Below are 20,948 nucleotides of genomic sequence, written 5' to 3' on the forward strand. Positions count from 1 at the left end.
CTCTATCTATAGCACTATTTCTTATCCTTGTGTATTTCGAATAACCTTGCATCTTACAGCGCTGAGTAAATCCGAATAATATCTGCATGAGCAGTTTTAGAGATCTGTTTGAGACAGCCGGCATATCAGGAAGAGAGCAACGGTTCGAGTTGGAGCTTAGGATTCAGAACGAGACGGACCTAAGTGCACAATATATCAAGTCATATTTCAGTATAAATCCCCAAATCAGAAGACTATCTTAATGATAAATAATAGTCGAAATTGTACTTACGGCCAAGATGCGTCATTTCAGAATCAGAATCAGAAATTTTTTTGAAAAAGTATTCAACCACATTAAGGACAGCAACAAAAGCGGAAAAGATCAAACTGAAACGATATATATTGTACATAAGTTATTATTTAAGAAGCATTAAAAAAATTTTTTCTAAAGTTTATCTTAATGTAATGTAATTAACGTGATAGGCTTACTTTTTTGAGTGTTTTTTGGATTATTCCTTCAGTTTTAAATGTTTTATTGCCGCATCGGTTCTGAACAAACACAGCTGTACGACTTCGACTTAGCAGAAATTCGTTCGTTGCTGATAGCTACTTTAACCTAAACAAATAGGTAGCTGATATCCTGGTCTGCGCACATCTTCATGTGATAAACGGCTCATAAACCATATGCATTCAGCGGATGTGTCTTCACATTTGTCTTTCATAACCCCTGGAAAACTTTAACCCGACCAATTGGTAAATGTAATTACTCGCTGTTAAATATATTGTTTTCGGCCTATAAGCCTACTGCCAACCTTCTTTAAGATTTTTGAGCGAATTTTACTAAATAGGCTTTTTATTATTCATATGTTTCAGGATGCAATTCCGAATCATCAGTTTGGTTTTAGGAGTCTGCATAACGCTGCTGAGCAAATGCATCGGGTGGTCAACTATATCCTTAAAGCATTCGAGACGAAAAAGTATTTTTGCGCAGTATTCCAGATATCAAGATGTCTGGCACTGTAAATTGCTCCATAATCTGAAACCCATTCTTCCCCCGACATACTTTGATCTCCTTCGCTCATTTCTCATTGGTAGAACCTTCCAGGTGGATTTTCGAGGATCCAAGTTTGTCTCAAGGCCTATTCTTGCTGAAGTCCCTCAAGGAAGTGTGCTGGGTCCTGTCTTGTATACAATATTAGCCTCAGACCTTCCGTCGCCCAGAGGCAGGAATGTTTTAACAGCTACCTATGCAGATGACACAGCATTTCTGGCGACAAGTGCTCTGCGAAGAGAGGCGACAGATATGGTGCAGAACATGCTAAATGAGTTTGAGGCCTGGGCGTCGAGTTGGAACATCGCAGTTAATCCTGCCAAGTCTCAGCATGCCACCTTTTCATTGAACAGTCTGAACACGTATCGCCTAACCTTAGACGGGACTCCATAAAGCACTCGGACACGTTTAAGTACCCTAGGCTTACTCTGGACAGGCGGCTTACCTGGAAGCAGCACATTGTAGCAACCTGTGCTTCAGTAAGGCAAAAAGCGGCGAAAATGAGATGGCTTCTTCGTCCGGGCTTGGACTGTCGATCACGGCGAAAACCCGGCTCTTCAAAGCAACCTTGATGCCTAATCTACATTGGGGTATACACTTTTGAGGCACTGCCTGTAACACTTCCAAAAAAAAAAATTGAATCCTGCCAATCCAAAAATTTAAGACATATGATAAACGCCCCATACTATACAAGAAACACTAATATTTTTCGAGATCTCAAAATTAATCCTCTTTGTACATCTATCACCAACACTGCCATTCGCTACAGATCAAGACTCATCTCCCATACAAACAGACTTACTTTCACACTTTCCAGACCTATGAACAGAAAAAGACTAAAAAGATTGCACCCATCAGACAATTGGATACTTGGACGGCATGCTTGTGGAAACTCATTCCAGACTTAGATGCATAGACTGCCACGGGGTGAAGAATTAATTCCGCCGACATAATTCCGCCGTAATCCCGTTAAGGAGTTTACAAATGACCTCAACTGCACAGTTTGGGAGTTCAAGTAGTTTTTAAACGTCATAATTTCGCGCGAACTTATGTCGCTTAGCAGCGACATAATTCCGCGGCTGGCGAAATTATGTCGTTTTTTCTGCGGCGGACTTATGACGTTCTCAAACGTCATAAGATAGCGCGAAATTATGTCGTTTAAAAACTACTTGAACTCCCAAACTGTGCAGTTGAGGTCATTTGTAAAAAAAAAAAAAAAAATAATTTGATTTACAAGATTCCGTGTGCAGGAGACAAAAATACAACCTGTGACAAAGTATATGTTGGCACGACTAAATGTAAATTAAAAACGAGAATCTCTGGACATCGATCGGACATGAACAAAATACACGAAATAAACAGCCAAAAAACAGCACTCGCGACACACTGTAAAAGTACCGGTCACAGGCCAGATTTCAATGCAGTGAGCATATTACAACAAGAAGAACATTACAACAAACGACTCACAATAGAAATGCTTCACATCATAAACACACTTACAAACATTAGGCTCAACTTTAAAACAGACACAGACAATTGCGGACATATATACAGACACTTGCTAGAAAAGAACAGAGTTAGTTTACAACTCCACGGCGGACAGATCGGACGTCGTGCGCTTTGATTTAAAAGCAATGTATGTATAAACACGGTAAAATGTTTTTATGTTATTAAATGTAATAATTGTTAATATATGTAGCCCCTGAAGACGATCTCCGGAGGAGATCGAAATATATTGGGAAAAACCAAAAATAAAGCACCCAGACCTCGAGCCAGCCAAACCAATCGTTTGATAAAATAGAATCTCTATTTTATTGTAATTCACAAAAAAAAAAATGGTGGGTCGGGGAGACAGAAGCTCTACAGGTTAGGCTACGTCCAACTGTTAATATTCATGAAATAAATTTCTACTTGACCCTTTTATTCGAGCGAAACCTAAAAGTTGACATATTAAAATTCATAGTTTTACACTTCATTTTTAGCGAAACTTTAGGGCCATTGCGCACCGCCTAAACGATGATATAAAATTTTTCGGTTTTCGCATAAATTTATTGGACACGGAAACCTACCATTTAAGATGCTGAGCTCAGTTGACCTTTAAAAAGTCCACCCTAATGTAGGGGAGAGTGGGGTAATTTCGTCAGCATTTTTTCAAAGCTATTTTTTGTCCATCTTGAGACACATTATCATATTTATATTTTTATTATTGAATGCGGTTAGCACCAAGCTTTAAAATGTGACATTCCTCTTTTTTTTAATTACCTTGGTGATTTATAAAAAATTAAAGAGTAAAACCAATATACTGGGGCAATCCCGCTACATAGGGGGTAAAATCGCCACACCATTGGGGCAATTTCGTCACCTGAAAAATGTAGGGAACTTTACGCCTGTAAATATGCTACACTGATCAAGCGTACCATTTTTGTTGACGTCCTATATTTGTTGCTGCTGCCGGTAGTCTGTTCGTTAGCCAGCTAGTCAAATAAAAAAATATGTATTTAAAATAGGTGCGAATTTACCCTAAGCATAGGGTGGCGAAATTTTCCCAGACAGTACTTTTTTAGAAATAATTATTTTTCTTCCGAAATTAATTAAAAATCACTAACGCAGAAATGCACATTATAGCACTGTGTATTATATAAAAAATCGTGCATCTTATCCCTTTTCAATTGCGGCATACTGGTTGTGTCATGCCGTCTTGAGGGACTAAAACAAAGAAAATTATATATTTTTAAGACTTATGGATTCCGAGATATTGCAGGTGACGAAATTGCCCCTGTGACGAAATTACCCCACTCTCCCCTACATACAGTATCATTTTTTCATGACCCGCGCCGCTTGTTTTGTATATATGTATTTACATTTTAAAGCTTGCTTAAAAGGCTTTTAGACTATAAGAAATGTAAATGTATTGCATAAGATTTATAAGCATCAAATAATTTTAGCTATGCATAAAAACAGATGTACATATGTATGTAACTTGACATGCATACCTATATATGTATGTATATATATAAACCTATATATGTATATATAGCTATATATGTATGGTTTACTCATTTTAATACGACATAAATCCGCGCGAACTTATGTCGTTTGACAGTGAGTTTTTAAACGTCATAATTTCGCGCGATCCTATGACGTTTAGCAGCGACATAATTCCGCGGCTGGCGGACTTATGTCACCTTAAAACGACATAAGTTCGCCACAAGTAATTTTTTTGCGCGTTTTATATTTAATTTGCATAGATCCAACCATGTAACTCAATTTGCATACAAAATAATTAACCTTAGCTTGGCAGATTATATTAAAAGCCGAACTATAATCTTTTTACACAAAGTTATAAACACCAGAGAGCCATCATACCTATTTGAAAAACTACAATTCTCCAGATCTACAAGAACAAAGAATATTATATGCATCCGACACAGGTTTCTGCTCTCAAATAGACAATTTTTTGTTAATGCGATTAGAACGTGGAATGAACTTCCCAATTACATAAAAGAAACTAGGAGCGCACCTCTATTTAAGACAAAACTTCTTTCACACCTAAAAAATAGCAGCTCTAGTTTGCTATAAGCTGTATTATCCTATTTTAACATTGCGACTTTTCCCCAAAACTTCTTCCTTTGTCTTTTTTTTTTTTAAATTCGACTTAACTATATTTGTCATTCTGTACTTTCAATAATTAATGTAAAATGTATGTCATTAGATTTAAGAACCAATATTGTTCGAATATAAAATTAATTATCCGTTGTGACTAGCGCAGTAATTTATAAGTTATGCAACTTGTAGCGTTAGGAAGCCAAAACAATAAATAATAATAATAATAATAATAAACGACACAATTTCGCGCGATCCTATGACGTATAGCAGCGACATAATTTCGCCCGAAAAAAACGACATAAGTTCGCGGACCAAATTTACTGCGCGGAATTATGTCCGCGGAATTATGACGCTATGCCGACTGCCACACTGCTTAATTTTTGTAATCAGTTTTTTATACCCTTTACTCGTAGAGTAAAAGGGTATATTCTATTCGTGCAAAAGTATGTAACAGGGAGAAGGAAGCGTTTCCGACCCTTTAAAAATATATATTCTTGATCAGGGTCACTAGCCGAGTCGATATAGCCATGTCCGTCTGTCCGTCTGTCTGTCTGTCTGTCTGTCCGTATGAACGCTGAGATCTCGGAAACTGCAAACGCTAGAAGGTTGAGATTTCCCACACATATTCTTGGGTTTCCTACGCAGCGCCCACAATCGCCCACTTACAATTTTAAAATGTGTCTGGCGCCCACACTTTTAAAGATTTCCGAAAAGTATAAATGCAATTTTGTTGTGTATATTTATACCTATCGAAATGTAGAAGACATTTTTCAAATCGGACCATGCATTAAAAAGTTATACGCAATTAAAATTTATATATCTATCTCCCTCGCACTCCCTTTAGCTGAGTTACGATTATTAGTCGGGACACCAACCCGAGTACAGCGTTCGCATTAAAGTGAGGTCCCGTAAAAATTTCGTCTCCACTACTCCATCCAGATTTTAAAAGATTTTGAATTTGAAGATTATCCAGAGATACAATATTTGTTAGAGTGGTAGTCGCCGACAAATCGTGTTTTGACAATCTCATATCCGTTTATTATACCCGTTACTCCTAGATTAAAGTAAATATATTCTAAATCAGGATCACTAGCCGAGTCGATCCAGGCATGTCCGTCTTTATGAACGCTGAGATCTCGGAAACTATAAAGTTGGTATTACCCATTCTTATTCTTGGGCTTCCTACGCAAGCTGGTTTCAGCCAAGAGCCACGGCCCCATTAACGCCCACAATCGCCTTAAAAGATTTTAAAAGGTGTTTTATAATGCCTATTGTGTTTATAAATACCTATGTGTAAAACATTTTTCAAATCGGACCATTCGTTTAAGAAATATGCGCGATCAAAGTTTTATAAATCCATCTCCCTCAAACTCCCTTTAGCTGGGTAACGGGTATCTGATAGTCGGAGCACCCGACTATAGCGTTCTCTCTTGTTATACCCGTTACTCGTAGAGTAAAAGGGTATATTAGATTCGTGCAAAAGTATGTAACAGGTAGAAAGAAGCGTTTCCGATTCTATAAACTATATATATTCTTGATCAGGCTCACTAGCCGAGTCGATCTAGCCATGTCCGTCTGTCCGTCTGTCCTTCTGTCTGTCTGTATGAACGCTGAGATCTCGGAAACTACAAAAGCTAGAAGGTTGAGATTTACACGCATATTCTTGGGCTTCCTACGGAGCGCAAGTTTATTTTAGCCGAGAGCCACGCCCCCTCTAACGCCTACAATCGACCGCTAACGATTTTAAAATGTGTCTGGCGCCCACACCTTTTAAGATTTCCGAGAAGTATAAATGCAATTTTGTTGTACATATTTATACCTATCGAAATGTAGAAGACATTTTTCAAATCGGACCATTCATTAAAAAGTTATACGCAATCAAAATTTATATATCTATCTCCCTCGCACTCCCTTTAGCTGAGTTACGATTATTAGTCGGGACACCAACCCGAGCACAGCGTTCGCATTAAAGTGAGGTCCCGTAAAAATTTCGTCTCCACTACTCCATCCAGATTTTAAAAGATTTTGAATTTGAAGATTATCCAGAGATACAATATTTGTTAAAGTGGTAGTCCCCGACAAATCGTGTTTTGACAATCTCACATCCGTTTATTATACCCGTTACTCCTAGATAAAAGTAAATATATTCTAAATCAGGATCACTAGCCGAGTCGATCCAGGCATGTCCGTCTTTATGAACGCTGAGATCTCGGAAACTATAATGTTGGTATTACCCATTCTTATTCTTGGGCTTCCTACGCAAGCTGGTTTCAGCCAAGAGCCACAGCCCCATTAACGCCCACAATCGCCTTAAAAGATTTTAAAAGGTGTTTTATAATGCCTATTGTGTTAATAAATACCTATGTGTAAAACATTTTTCAAATCGGACCATTCGTTTAAGAAATATGCGCGATCAAAGTTTTATATCTCCATCTCCCTCAAACTTCCTTTAGCTGAGTAACGGGTATCTGATAGTCGGAGCACCCGACTATAGCGTTCTCTCTTGTTATACCCGTTACTCGTAGAGTAAAAGGGTATATTAGATTCGTGCAAAAGTATGTAACAGGTAGAAGGAAGCGTTTCCGATTCTATAAACTATATATATTCTTGATCAGGCTCACTAGCCGAGTCGATCTAGCCATGTCCGTCTGTCCGTCTGTCCGTCTGTCCGTCTGTCCGTCTGTCCGTCTGTCCGTCTGTCCGTCTGACTGTCTGTATGAACGCTGAGATCTCGGAAACTAAAAAAGCTAGAAGGTTGAGATTTTCCACGCATATTCGTGGGCTTCCTACGGAGCGCAAGTTTATTTTAGCCGAGTGCCACGCCCCCTCTAACGCCCACAATCGCCCACTAACGATTTTAAAATGTGTCTGGCGCCCACACCTTTTAAGATTTCCGAGAAGTATAAATGCAATTTTGTTGTACATATTTATACCTATCGAAATGTAGAAGACATTTTTCAAATCGGACCATTCATTAAAAAGTTATACGCAATCAAAATTTATATATCTATCTCCCTCGCACTCCCTTTAGCTGAGTTACGATTATTAGTCGGGACACCAACCCGAGTACAGCGTTCGCACTCCCTTTAGCTGAGTGACGGGTATTAGATAGTCGGAACACGAACCCGACTATAGCGTTCCCTCTTGTTTTATGTCGATTCATACAAAAATAAGATCTTATAATATCCTTTTTTTCACAAGGTACATCATCGAATATCATAATGGAATTGTTTTTCGCTTCACTGGGGTCGATTACACTATCATTATAAGAGAATGTATGATTTCCCATTTCTTTAATCGGTTTAATTAATTTCTCAAAGTAATTATATTTAGGTTTATATAAACTTTTTGAAATTATTAGGTATATAATTATTAAATAATAATAATTCGAATTTTAATTCACTGGGTCTCTCGATTAAACTTAGCATAGTATTAGTTTTACCGCAATACGGAGGTCTAACAGTTAGAGGCCTATTTCAATTCGGTAAGAAAGCACTATGTCTTGGCAGTACATTTTTCGCGTTCTTATCATTAATATTTCTAAGTTAAATTCTTTGTTTTTGGTTTATTAAACGCATTTTTTTTATCAAATGTACTTCATTCAATGAGAAAGCTTTGATGATTAAACATTAACAAAGTGGGGAAACGTTTTTATAATCGCTTCAGTCAGTGAATAAGCTAATCAATAGATTACTGTTTGAAGCTCATAATCCTGGATATAATTTTTGTGGACCGGGTACAAAGGTACAGAAACGCTTGGAACGCGGTTATCAAGGATTAAATCCATTAGATGAAGCTTGCAAAGAGCACGATATTGCTTATTCTCAAAACAAAACATTGAGTAAACGAAACAATGCAGATTCCACATCTCTAAAGGTTATAAAATGAAAGACCGACACAGTATTCCATTGGCGTAGGCGCCCACTTAGGTCCGACATGTCCCCCCAGTAGCCCCAAACAGCTCCAACATCCATATTTAGAGCAAAAAAACATTAGATGTACTTAAGCTTAACTTCTAAAGTGGTTGGAAAGTGGTTTATATTTTGCTGAATTTTAGGTCTCGAAAAGGGGTGCACGTCATAACACACTAAAAGGTGTCATAAGGCCTACGGGCCTTTTAAAAGTGTCATACCGCCCTCAACTTCTAAAAAATTCTAAAATGCATTTTGAGTTAATGAGAATAGTAGTATTTAAATGGGGGTTCTAAATCGTATTGCTGGATACAAAAGTGGAGGGGGAGGTAATTAATTATGCTACTTAGGGTAATAAATCAGGACAATGTGACAGGTGTGGGGGGTAATTGAAGTTAATGGGTGCGTGACGAGTGATCGTTAATTTGTATCCAGCTTTTGTAACTAGGATGTGTACCTAGGATTTGTATTCAAGAATCAGATCCCGAAATTCGGTCCAGAAATCGGGACTCTAATTAATCGGGGGAGATATTACTGGGGTGTTACGGGTGATCGTTAATTAAGGTGATAAGTTGCTTATATCTAGAAATTGTATTCAGGAATTCGCCCCCGAATTTCGTTTAAGAAATCGGGAATCTAGTTAAGCGGGTGAGAAGTTACTGGGGTGTGACCGGTAATCGTTAATTAGGGTGATAAGTTGCTTATATCTAGGAATTGTATTCAGGAATTCGCCCCCCGAATTTCGGTTCAGAAATCGGGACTCTAGTTAAACGGGGAAAAATTACTGAGGTGTGTCAGGTGATCATAGCGATATATTCCTTGCTTAGATTAAAAAAGTGTGGTGCTCACATGGTGTGACGGGTGATCATAGCGTTATATTTAGGTTATCCTAGTTAATCGGGGAGAAATTACTGGGGTGTGACGGGTGTCCTTTGCTTAGATTCAGAAAATACGAGGGCACTAAATTTAGTGGTGGGCAAAAAATTGTTCACGGGCCAAATATGTGTAATCAGAGTGGCAACAGGTTGTTGATAGCAAGCGACCCTTTTAGTTGCTCAGTGGCTGTTTCACACGTGCACGGGATCACTTAATTACCATACTAAATAATATCACGGGATGGTGGGATCAGACAGAAAAACAAGTTGTTGAGAGCAAGCGACACAAACACCCTTGAAAAGGGGATCCCTTTGCTTGCCACTGAGAAACAAACACCCACCCAATAACAAAAGAATATGTAAATTTTAAATTTAAATATATTTTTTAACTTCTTGACCTGAAAGAAATAGCTGAAAAAATCACCCATCCCCAATAACAAAAGAATATGTTAATTATACCCTTGTAGAGGGTATTATAATTTCAGTCAGATGTTTGCAACGCAGTGAAGGAGACGTTTCCGACCACATAAAGTATATATATTCTTGATCAGCACCAATAGCCGAGTCTATCTAGCCATGTCAATCTGTCCGTCTGTCCGTTTCTATGCGAACTAGTCTCTCAGTTTTAAAGCTATCGCGATTAAACTTTCCCGAAAGTCTTCTTTCTATTGCAGGTAGTACATATGTCGGAGCGAGCCGGATCGGACCACTATATCTTAAGGCTCCCATAGGAATATTCAAACAAATATAAGAAAATTCATTGTAACTTTGTAGGAAGTAGGCGTTTTGATTCTTGACTACTTATGTATAAACAAAATTAAAATAGAAACGCTGAATCTGGAATCCCTGGAACTGCACCGAGTGAGCATTACTTTATCTGCAAGGGTATATAAGCTTCGGCTGGCCGAAGTTAGCTTCTTTTCTTGTTTTGAATGAAAATGTCTATGTCCTTTATTTTCAGTGGGAATGTTAAGCCACTGAAGTCCAATTTATTCCAGATGTTAAAACAAATCTTTCGGTCCTTATATCAACTTTATATGTATAGCACATACTAGGGTTACTTGCTAACTTTGTAAGTGCTGAAATCAAAGGCCATTTAAAACAGTATGAGTCATTCTTATTTTGGACATTAATTATAGCTTTTTTCGAAAAAAGATTGGGAAGTATTGGGATAAATGAGGATCCAGAAAGCGGTTTAAATTGATTGAAATTCATTTCCAATCGAATTATGCGGAGTTGGGTCCACCCGCTATCCCTTTCCTGAAACTCTTCCATTTTTATTTTCAGATGGTCTGAGTGATTAGTGAATATGCGGTCTAAATCCGAGTGGCTTGTAACAACTTCCATTTTGCTTTGGAATTCCGCAAAAAGCTCAAAATTAACTTTACTGGACATGTAGCTTTGAAGCACATTAATTAAATGAGATTTTAAAGCCTCTCCTGCTTCGAACTGGAACTCTTCCGGGTATCTTAATTCCTCTCCTTCATTAACATACATATAATGAAGGATTCGTCCCTTGAATCTATCCGAAATCTTTTTGATTCTTCCATCCGAAGGTTCTATAGCATTCATCTTGTGCTTCGCAGTTCGTGCATGGTGATTCCATTGAACTCCCACCGGGATGAAACGACGGCATGACTCACAATATTTTTGCGCTTGGTTATTCATTTTATTTATTATTTTGGAAAGAATAACAATTGTTATTAATTTGTAGATTGTTTTAAATTTTTATTTTCTTTCACAAAGTCAGTTGTAATGTAGTTAATTTGTAATTGTAATTTAATTGTTCTCACAAAGCCACTTTTCAATTGAGGTACACAATTAAGGAGTAGTTCACTTGAAGAAATTTGAATACACTGATCTGAATTTAGCGAAAATCTGACTTAAATATAACTTTGAGGATAGATTACACAGGCCGACAAAATGTGACATGGGTCGGTGTCCAGGCCTGCCACCATTTTATTTCGATAAATGAGGCTTTTCTAAGCATATGTTGCCACTACGTCTATAGTCCATCAGCTCTGGTATTTGCGGTATCATTTATTTAAGAAAATCACAAATTTTCTTCGTCTTTTGGGATATATCTTCAAGAGTGGTCAACAAATTTTGGTAATCTTTTCGGAGTTAAATAGTTACATGTCTCTTTTATACGGTCGTTTTTGAAAATTCAATCTAACTCAACCACAAGAGGAGGCGGGCGCATTTAAAATTTTAAAGTCACAGCAAAGTTTAAAAACCTTCATTTGTGAACAGCGTTTAAAAATTAAATAAAAATATTTTCTTCTACAATGCATTTTTGATCCAAAGACACCTTATGGGCTTAATTTTTAGGACACTCATCAGGTTTTTGTAAATTGTTTTGGAACTTTTAAAATTGTTTTTCTTACTTCCTTCACAGTGACGATTCACAAACAGTGCCCAAACCTGTCACTATTTTAAGTAACTTATAACTATTTTTGAGCACAAGTGACCCTTGCTTTAAAAATATTTATACATGGGCGTAAGTTAAAAGCTGGAGGGGGATTACACTTTAGTCATTTCAGCCCCCAATTTCAGTAGGCTACGCCCATGTGCTTATATTCAAAGCAAAACTACTTAGATCGTTTAGAAATATGTTATTTAAAATTGTGACAGGTTTGGGCACTGTTTGTGAATCGTCACTGTGAAGGAAGTAAGAAAAACAATTTTAAAAATTCCAAAACAATTTACAAAAACCTGATGAGTGTCCTAAAAATTAAGCCCATAAGGTGTCTTTGGATCAAAAATGCATTGTAGAAGAAAATATTTTTATTTAATTTTTAAACGCTGTTCACAAATTAAGATTTTTAAACTTTGCTGTGACTTTAAAATTTTAAATGCGCCCGCCTCCTCTTGTGGTTGAGTTAGATTGAATTTTCAAAAACGACCGTATAAAAGAGACATGTAACTATTTAACTCCGAAAAGATTACCAAAATTTGTTGACCACTCTTGAAGATATATCCCAAAAACCGAAGAAATTTTGTGATTTTCTTAAATTAAAGATACCGCAAATACCAGAGCTGATGGACTATAGGCGTAGTGGCAACTTATGCTTAGAAAAGCCTAATTTATCGAAATAAAATGGTGGCAGGCCTGGACATCGACCCATGTCACATTTTGTAGGCCTGTGTTATTAGTATGAATTTAAACTTTAGTTTGTAAATTAAAAAAATCAAAGTTTTGATTGGTTGATGAAAATATTTTTTTTAAATTTAATATAAGAAATTAGAGTTGCAATGATTTGATTGGTTGATGAAAATATTTTCCTTAAATTGTATATCACTATGGACGGCAGTCCATGTAGTGACGAAGCGCACCAGGAGAGTGTGCGAAGGCGACTACTATATATACACGAAGAAATGAAAATCTACTGTGATGGTCCGATCATAATGAATAATACACCTATCGAAAGGTATTGCGAAAACTAACAGGATTACATACCAAGACTTTAAGAAAATCAATTGGCTTGGGAGAGAGAGCGGTGAAAGTGAAAAATTGAAAATTTCGAAATTTGGAGCTGTTAGGGCCGGTGGGGATAAATGCCCCCTCGCAATGTTTTAGTTGTATTCTTTTTAAAAATACCCGTCGAATGAGGGGTCATTTGTCAAATCCGACTCTCCGTTCAAAAGTTATAGCCAAAATAAGATTTTCTTCTTCTTCCCAAAATGAAAATTTAATTCTGTTTGTCAGTTTGTCAGTTTGTCCAAAATATGTTTTTTAAGTTCTGAAAATTTGATATGACGTTCATCACATCGATATAAAAAACTTTTGTTCTACCACTTTTGGAAAAACCCGCTAGTTTAGCGGGAAAACAGCTATAAATAGCTCAACTTCGGAAAGCCGTAACTTCTATACTACTAAAGCTACAGACTTTTGCTGCATCTCGTTTGAAAGGTACTTTTAAATGCTATAAACGCCTTATATATGCAATAGTTAAAAAGATATGAACAAAAGAAAATTTGTTTAAACTTTTTTTTTTAGCTTTTTTTTAATTTTCTCAAAAGCGGCTCTAACGATTTTCCTTACAACTTTAAACTGTATAGCCCTTGAGATTCCTTAAATTTTGGTATATATCATGTTTATGTAAAAAATCGCGTTAAAAAGTTATTCAGAAACGAAAATAGCCACTTTTGCCAGCTCAGAACAACTAACGCTCCCTGAGTATTGAATTTTGTGGGAGGCTATCCGAACTGTATTTTAGGGTCATGGAATCAGTAAATTTGCACTTAAGAGTTCCATATAGGAATCTTTTGTTCTACGACTTTTGGAAAAAGCCGCTACTTTAGCGGGAAAAAGCTAAAAATAGCTAAATTTCGTTAGTTTGTAAGTTCTACACTACTAAAGGTACAGACATGTGCTATACCTCGTTTAAAAGGTATTTTGAAATACTTCAACGCCTTTTTAACTTAATTTGTTAAAATACAATAGTTTAAAAATTATGATTGACCAATTTAAATTTAAATGTATATATTAGCTCCTATGAGAGCAAATGTAAACAAACAAAAACTTCTGATATCAAATAAAAACACCTCTTAACGAGGTAAAAAACTAGTGACGACCGCACCTTCAACATACAAAAGTTCTGATATCAACATTTGTGACGAAAAATTATTACACTCGTCATTAAATAGACTTTCTAATTTTTTCTTATTCGTCACGCTGCAATAAAAAATACCTGTAAAGGGGAAAAGGCTGGAATAGTTTGCTAGGGCGGGCCGAATGGTAGGGGAGGGGTGAAAGTGAACCGTGTCCTAGCAACCAGGTTGTTGACTACTCGGTTTCTGGACACATTTGCATTTGTCTAACTAAACTTCTCAAGGGGTATGATTGCGAGGAAAGGGATGGTGGTGGAAAAGCATGATACCCCATATGAAGGGGGGATACAAATAAGTGCGAAGGAACTTCAGTTCGATTTCAAAGTTTACTGGATCAGCAACAAACAAAAATCAATAATCAACCAATCAACCAAACAACAGTTAAACAACAAAACAATAACAGTTAAACAACAAACAAAATCAACTATACAACAACTATACAACAACTATACAACTACTATACAACAACTAAACAGCTAATACAAAAAATGAATACCAAAAACAAACAACTATATAACAACAAAAATCAACTATACAACAAACAAAAATCAACCAGAGAAAATCTAAATATGGTGTACATATGCTAACATGTCCCTGGGCCGACGATGACGTAAGAGAGGGCCCGGATACTTGTCAATGTCACCAGGCACCATACCTTAGAAGCTATTGATATAATAAAATAATATTATAAACTTAACCTTAAATTTACAAAAAAAAAATAAATAAAACAATAAAAATATATTTGAATTTAAAACAAGAAAGGAAGCTACCTTCGGCCAGCCGAAGCTTATATACCCTTGTAGATAAAGTAATGCTCACTCAGTGCAGTTCCAGGGATTCCAGATTCAGCGTTTCTATTTTAATTTTGTTTATACATAAGTAGTCAAGAATCAAAACGCCTACTTCCTACAAAGTTACAATGAATTTTCTTATATTTGTTTGAATATTCCTATGGGAGCCTTAAGATATAGTGGTCCGATCCGGCTCGCTCCGACATATGTACTACCTGCAATAGAAAGAAGACTTTCGGGAAAGTTTCATCGCGATGGCTTTAAAACTGAGAGACTAGTTCGCATAGAAACGGACAGACGGACAGACAGACAGACGGACAGACAGACAGACGGACAGACGGACATGGCTAGATAGACTCGGCGGAATTTTTCATCAACGGCAAGTCACGCACTTCGCCACAAGGAGCTTTGCAGTGGAAAGGTTGTCACTCTCCCAAACCCATATAAATCGACATTGAAGTATACGGAACTGCGTCATCAACTAAAAGTTCCGTTCGCAGTGTAAGTCCTAAACTGTTTAATGTAAATGCACATGTACTAATTTCATATGCTTACTTTATAAAGTGTACATATGATTCTAGCTTAGATAAATTTGTAATGGAAACGGGAGGTAATTCAGCCATAAATTTTGTCAATTCCCTTGTAAATAACTTAAAATCTATTCATTCAAAATATTTGAGTAAAATTGTTCCCATAGTAATGAATTCAGAGGACGAATATGATTTTGAGTATGCCCTCAATTGTCATATTTGGGAAAAGGCTTTAGCGGATGATAGTGTTCGAGATCATTGTCATTATACAGGTAGATACAGGGGTGCAGCTCATTAGAAATGTAATTACTCGTAGAGTAATGATTTAAAAATGTGTCCTGCGCCCACATCTTTAAAGTTTTCCGAGAAGTATAAATGCAATTTTGTTGTGTATATTTATACCTATCGAAATGTAGCAGACATTTTTTAAATCGGACCATTCATTAAAAAATTATGAGTCAAAATATGCCAAGTGGGCCACCCCTGTACCGAAGGTCCGATTTTCATCGAACTTTTTTACTTTTCCGGTTCACAACGAAAATATAAGAACTTCATTTGAACGGTTTTGCGAAATTTTGAGTTTTACCGGAGTTATAGGGGTCAAAACATGGCATTTTTGACACTTTTTCGAAAAAGTTGCACTCAGTCATTAATTCATAACTTCGGAACGGTAAGAGATATCTTTATGATGTTTTCACTAATCGCTCAAGGATTATTATGGCTTTCCAAAAAAAATGTAAAAAAAAAATTAAAATTTATTTTTCTTAAAAATAAATCAACATTTTTTTTTAGTTTTTATTTTTTTCAGTGTTCTTCACCAGCTATAGAGTTTAAAACCATTTGAAAACAAGAAAGGAAGCTAGCTTCGGCCAGCCGAAGCTTATATACCCTTGCAGATCATTCCTATTAATTAACAAATCGCAAAAATGTTCAATTTTCTAATATTTCTCATTAATTTTCCGATCGTTCCTATGGCAGCTATATGATATAGTGGTCCGATTTTGATCAAATTAAAATTGAAATTCGGAAATATTTAAAAAGAGTCATATCCTAGAGTAGAAGAAAATACAATAAAAATCAAAGAAACTAGAATTTATTTCCTATTACTTTTCCATTAATTTTCCAATCGTTCCTATGGCAGCTATATGATATAGTAGTCCGATTTTTTAAATAATTAATTCGAAATTCAGAAATATTTAAAAAATAACATCCCCAAAAGTAGAAGGTAATATTTCAAAAAACACCGAAGCTAGAATTTTTTTAAGTTTTTTTTTCCGATCCTTCCTATGGGAGCTATAAGATATAGTTGTCCGATCCGGTCGGCTCCGACATATATACTACCTGCAATAGAAAGAAGACTTTTGCGAAAGTTTCGTCCCGATAGCTCAAAAACTGAGAGACTAGTTTGCGTAGAAACAGACAGACGGACATACGGACAGACGGACAGACGGACGGACAGACGGACATGGCTAGATCGACTCGTCTTGTGATGCTGATCAAGAATATATATACTTTATGGGGTCGGAAACGTCTCCTACACTGCGTTGCAAACTTCTGACTGAAATCATAATACCCTCTGCAAGGGTATAATGAAGTTTGATTCATTACGAAAAAGATCCAAAAAAAAAAAAGAGTGGCCCGGACAAAGGTTTTTCGCAATATCGAAGAAGGGCGCACAGCGGATTCCCATACAAAACGACAAGAAGTGCCTCATTGACAGCTGCAGTCGGCTGACGCTACGGGCGCAACGGCATGTGTTGACCAGCCAATTTTCACGAGCAAGCCGTTTTTGTATGGAAAACCGCAGTCGGGACACCAACCCGACTATAGCGTTCTCTCTTGTTTAGAAATGAAAACGTCTAATTTTATCCAAGTTTTCTTCCACAATTTTTCCAAGTATGATTGTCACTTGTTTATCAAAGAATTAACATTAATACCTGGAGAAATTAAAGTTATTCGCATAAACAAGGAGCACTTCATTTCAGTAATGAAAAAAATTGAAAATGAATGTGGAAACAGATTTGAGATAAGGTTTCTAGACACATTTAGATTTATGTCATCTAGTCTAGATGCCTTAGCGTCCAATTTAGAAGATGATCAACTTAAATCAGTAAGATCACATTTTAATTGTGCAAATGAATTTAGGCTTATGCGGAAGAAGGGTGTATTCCCATATGAATATCTTGATTCAGAGCATAGACTAGAGGAAACTAGTTTACCTTCAAGAAAAGCAATGTTGTCAAGAGGATTATAGTCATGCTGTTAAGGTTTGGACACAATTTTCCTGTAAATCTGTAAAGGACTATCTAGAGATTTATTTAAAAACTGATGTATTATTATTAACTGACGTTTTTAAAAATTTCCGTTTAATTTGCATGAAAATTTATTCTCTTGACCCAGCTCATTTTTATACAACACCAGGTTTATCTTGGCAGGCAATGCTGAAAACCACCCAAATTGAGTTACAGTTAATAACTGATATTGATATGTATAAATTTATACAAAGTGGAATTCGGCGTGGTTTGGTACAATGCTGTCACAGATATAGTAAAGCAAATAATAAATATTTAAGTGATTATGATGCTAGTAAAGAGTCATCATTTTTAATGTATTTAGATGCAAATAATTTGTATGGTTGGGCAATGTCTCAACCTTTACCTTACCAAGGGTTCAAGTGGTTGTCTCCCATAGACATTGTAACGAACCTGGTTTGAGAGGCGGTATGGCTCGCCGTGGTCAGGGTTCGCGACAGATATTTTATATTTCCTCTATAGATCGATTTACATCCCTTTCCCCAATAATGACACAGAGGGATGGAACTATAAAGTAGGCGTGTATTTCGTAGTAATTGACAAAATAGGGTTTTGTCGGGTGATGACGTATGCGTGAGTCGAGACTGCTTGCTTCGTTGGTTCGGCGATACGGGAGGGCCGAAGGATGAACTGCTTGCTGTCGGTTCGGCGTTACGGGAGGGCCGAGTGGTGAACTGCTTGCCGCCGAGGATCCGATGCTACGGAGGTGTGAGTGATAAACTGCTTGCCGTCGTGGATCCGATGCTACGGAAGTGTGAGTGAAGAACTGCTTGCTGTCGAGGATCCGATGCTGCGGAAGTGTGAGTGGTGAACGGCTTGCCGTCGTGGATCCGATGCTGCGGAAGTGTGAGTGATAAACTGCTTGCTGTCGTTGACTGCTTGTCAGTGACTTGGCCAAGAGGTCCACTGCTTGTGGCGAGTTTTGGCGCTGCGGATAGGCCGTGAAGTCGCTTCGGCGCTGCGGAAGGACCGAATAGTGAACTGGTTCGTTGTGTGTACGTTATGCTACGGAAGTGTGAGTGATGAACGCGTTGGCGCTGCGGGATGGACCGAGTGATCGCGTTGGCGCTGCGGAATGGGCCGAGGTATCGCGTTGGCGCTGCGGATGGGCCGAGTGATCGCGTTGGCGCTGCGGATGGGCCGGTACGTGAACTGCTTCGTCGTGCGTACGTCGGGTACGTAGAGTTCTGGGTCGTTGGGAACGATCTACTTGGGTTTCTAGTGGGTTTCGGGAATGTAGGGCATCGTTAGTTTCGATCTGCCGGGCATCGTTAGTTTCGACCTGCCGTTTCTACATCCGTTTCGTGTCCGGGTCGGGAGCCGGAAACGTGACGTCTGGGGGAACTCACTGAGGTGGGCCTGAATTACGTAAACCGGGCCGCCTCAGTGATCACGACTGGGTCTGGGCGGATTTCTAGGAAACCACACCGGGACGGCAGTGATCCTAGCCAGGTGGCAGAGCCGATTTAAAACCGAACTCCTACGGATCCCAAACCACTTACCCGGATCTTCCTCCTTGTAGATGTTTCCTCGATGATCGTCGGAACGCAAGTCCCTGATCTGAGGCCTTGCCTCTGATTATATAGCCGCTGTTTAGAGTGCCCAGAGCGAGCGGTAATGATAATCCCGTTTTCGATAATTAGTTATCGGGTCATGACTCTAGCGATGGCCTTCGACTATCTATATCTCTGTTGTCAGTGTGACCAGTTGTCGCTTTGGGCTTTGGGCGTGCGTTTGAAAAGACGCGCGCGGGTTGCATTTAGGTGATGTGACGAAGGGTCGTCACGACATAGAAAATTTAATAGTAGAAAATATTCCTAGCGATGGACATTATGGATATATTTTAGAAGTGGATTTGGACTATCCATACAGTATCCATGATTTACATAGTGATTTACCGTTTTGTTCAACAACAAAGTTAGCCACTAATAGCGAAAAAATAAAAAAATTAATTGCCGACCTCGGAAATAAAAAAAAATATATCATTTATTATAAAAATTTACAGCAATGTTTACTTAATGGGTTGCAGCTAATAAAAATTCATAGAGGGATACGTTTTGAGCAAAAACCTTGGCTCAAAACGTATATAGACCTTAACACCCAATATCGTCAAAAAGCTAAAAATTCAATTGAAAAATATCTTTTTATACCCTTGTAGAGGGTATTATAATTTCAGTCAGATGTTTGCAACGCAGTGAAGGAGACGTTTCCGACCACATAAAGTATATATATTCTTGATCAGCACCAATAGCCATGTCCGTCTGTCCGTCTGTCCGTTTCTATGCGAACTAGTCTCTCAGTTTTAAAGCTATCGCGATGAAACTTTCCCGAAAGTCTTCTTTCTATTGCAGGTAGTACATATGTCGGAGCGAGACGGATCGGACCACTATATTTTAAGGCTCCCATAGGAATATTCAAACAAATATAAGAAAATTCATTGTAACTTTGTAGGAAGTAGGCGTTTTGATTCTTGACTACTTAAAAACAAAATTTAAATAAATAGAAACGCTGAATCTGGAATCTCTGGAACTGCACCGAGTGAGCATTACTTTATCTGCAAAGGTATATAAGCTTCGGCTGGCCGAAGGTAGCTTCCTTTCTTGTTAAATTATTAAATAATGCAGTCTACGGTAAAACCCTCGAAAATATCGAGAATCGCGTTGACATTAAAATAGTTTTGATTGGGATCCTCCACAGAATAATAATATTAATAAAAGTGGTCGTAAAAAATTATGTGCACGAGCATTAATTTCCAAATTTCAAAGTGCTACAAAACTAGAGAATAATTTCTATACAATTCAAATGAGAAGAATGTCATATGTATACGATAAACCCATGTATCTTGGGTTTACAGTTAGAGTTATCAAAGTGGAACATGTATAATTTCCATTATCAGTATATGAAACCGAAATTTCAAGATAATATAAGATTAAATTACATGGATACAGATTCCTTCATCTATACAATTAAAACTGATGACATTTATAGAGATATTCGGAATGATATAGAATTCAAATTTGATACATCTGGATATTCCGAAGAAAGAGCTAAATTATATAATTTTAAAATATGTAATAAAGCGGTATTAGGTGTTTTTAAAGATGATCTTCATGGTAGACCCATGTCAGAGTTTGTTGGTCTCCGTCCTAAGGTTTATTGTTATAAAATTGATTCTATGGACAAATCGTTTATGAAATCTAAGGGAGTAACGAGAACAGCACTAAAGTATGTCAGTTTTTAGATCTTAAAACCATAAATACTTACAAAATGACAAAAATA

At 37.3% G+C, this 20,948-nt stretch overlaps 1 protein-coding gene across 1 annotated transcript in view; it reads right to left on the bottom strand.

The window, feature by feature from the left end:
• Positions 1-20,948, bottom strand: part of LOC138912734 (transcriptional regulator ATRX homolog) — a 1,213,613-nt gene that overhangs the window by 411,645 nt on the left and 781,020 nt on the right. The window contains exon 13 of the mRNA XM_070213992.1: positions 272-366. Coding sequence (XP_070070093.1) covers positions 272-366 — 95 coding nt within the window. The remainder of the gene's footprint in view (positions 1-271; positions 367-20,948) is intronic.

Source organism: Drosophila takahashii, chromosome 2R, assembly GCF_030179915.1.
Source record: "Drosophila takahashii strain IR98-3 E-12201 chromosome 2R, DtakHiC1v2, whole genome shotgun sequence".
In the NCBI taxonomy this organism is placed as follows: domain Eukaryota; kingdom Metazoa; phylum Arthropoda; class Insecta; order Diptera; family Drosophilidae; genus Drosophila; species Drosophila takahashii.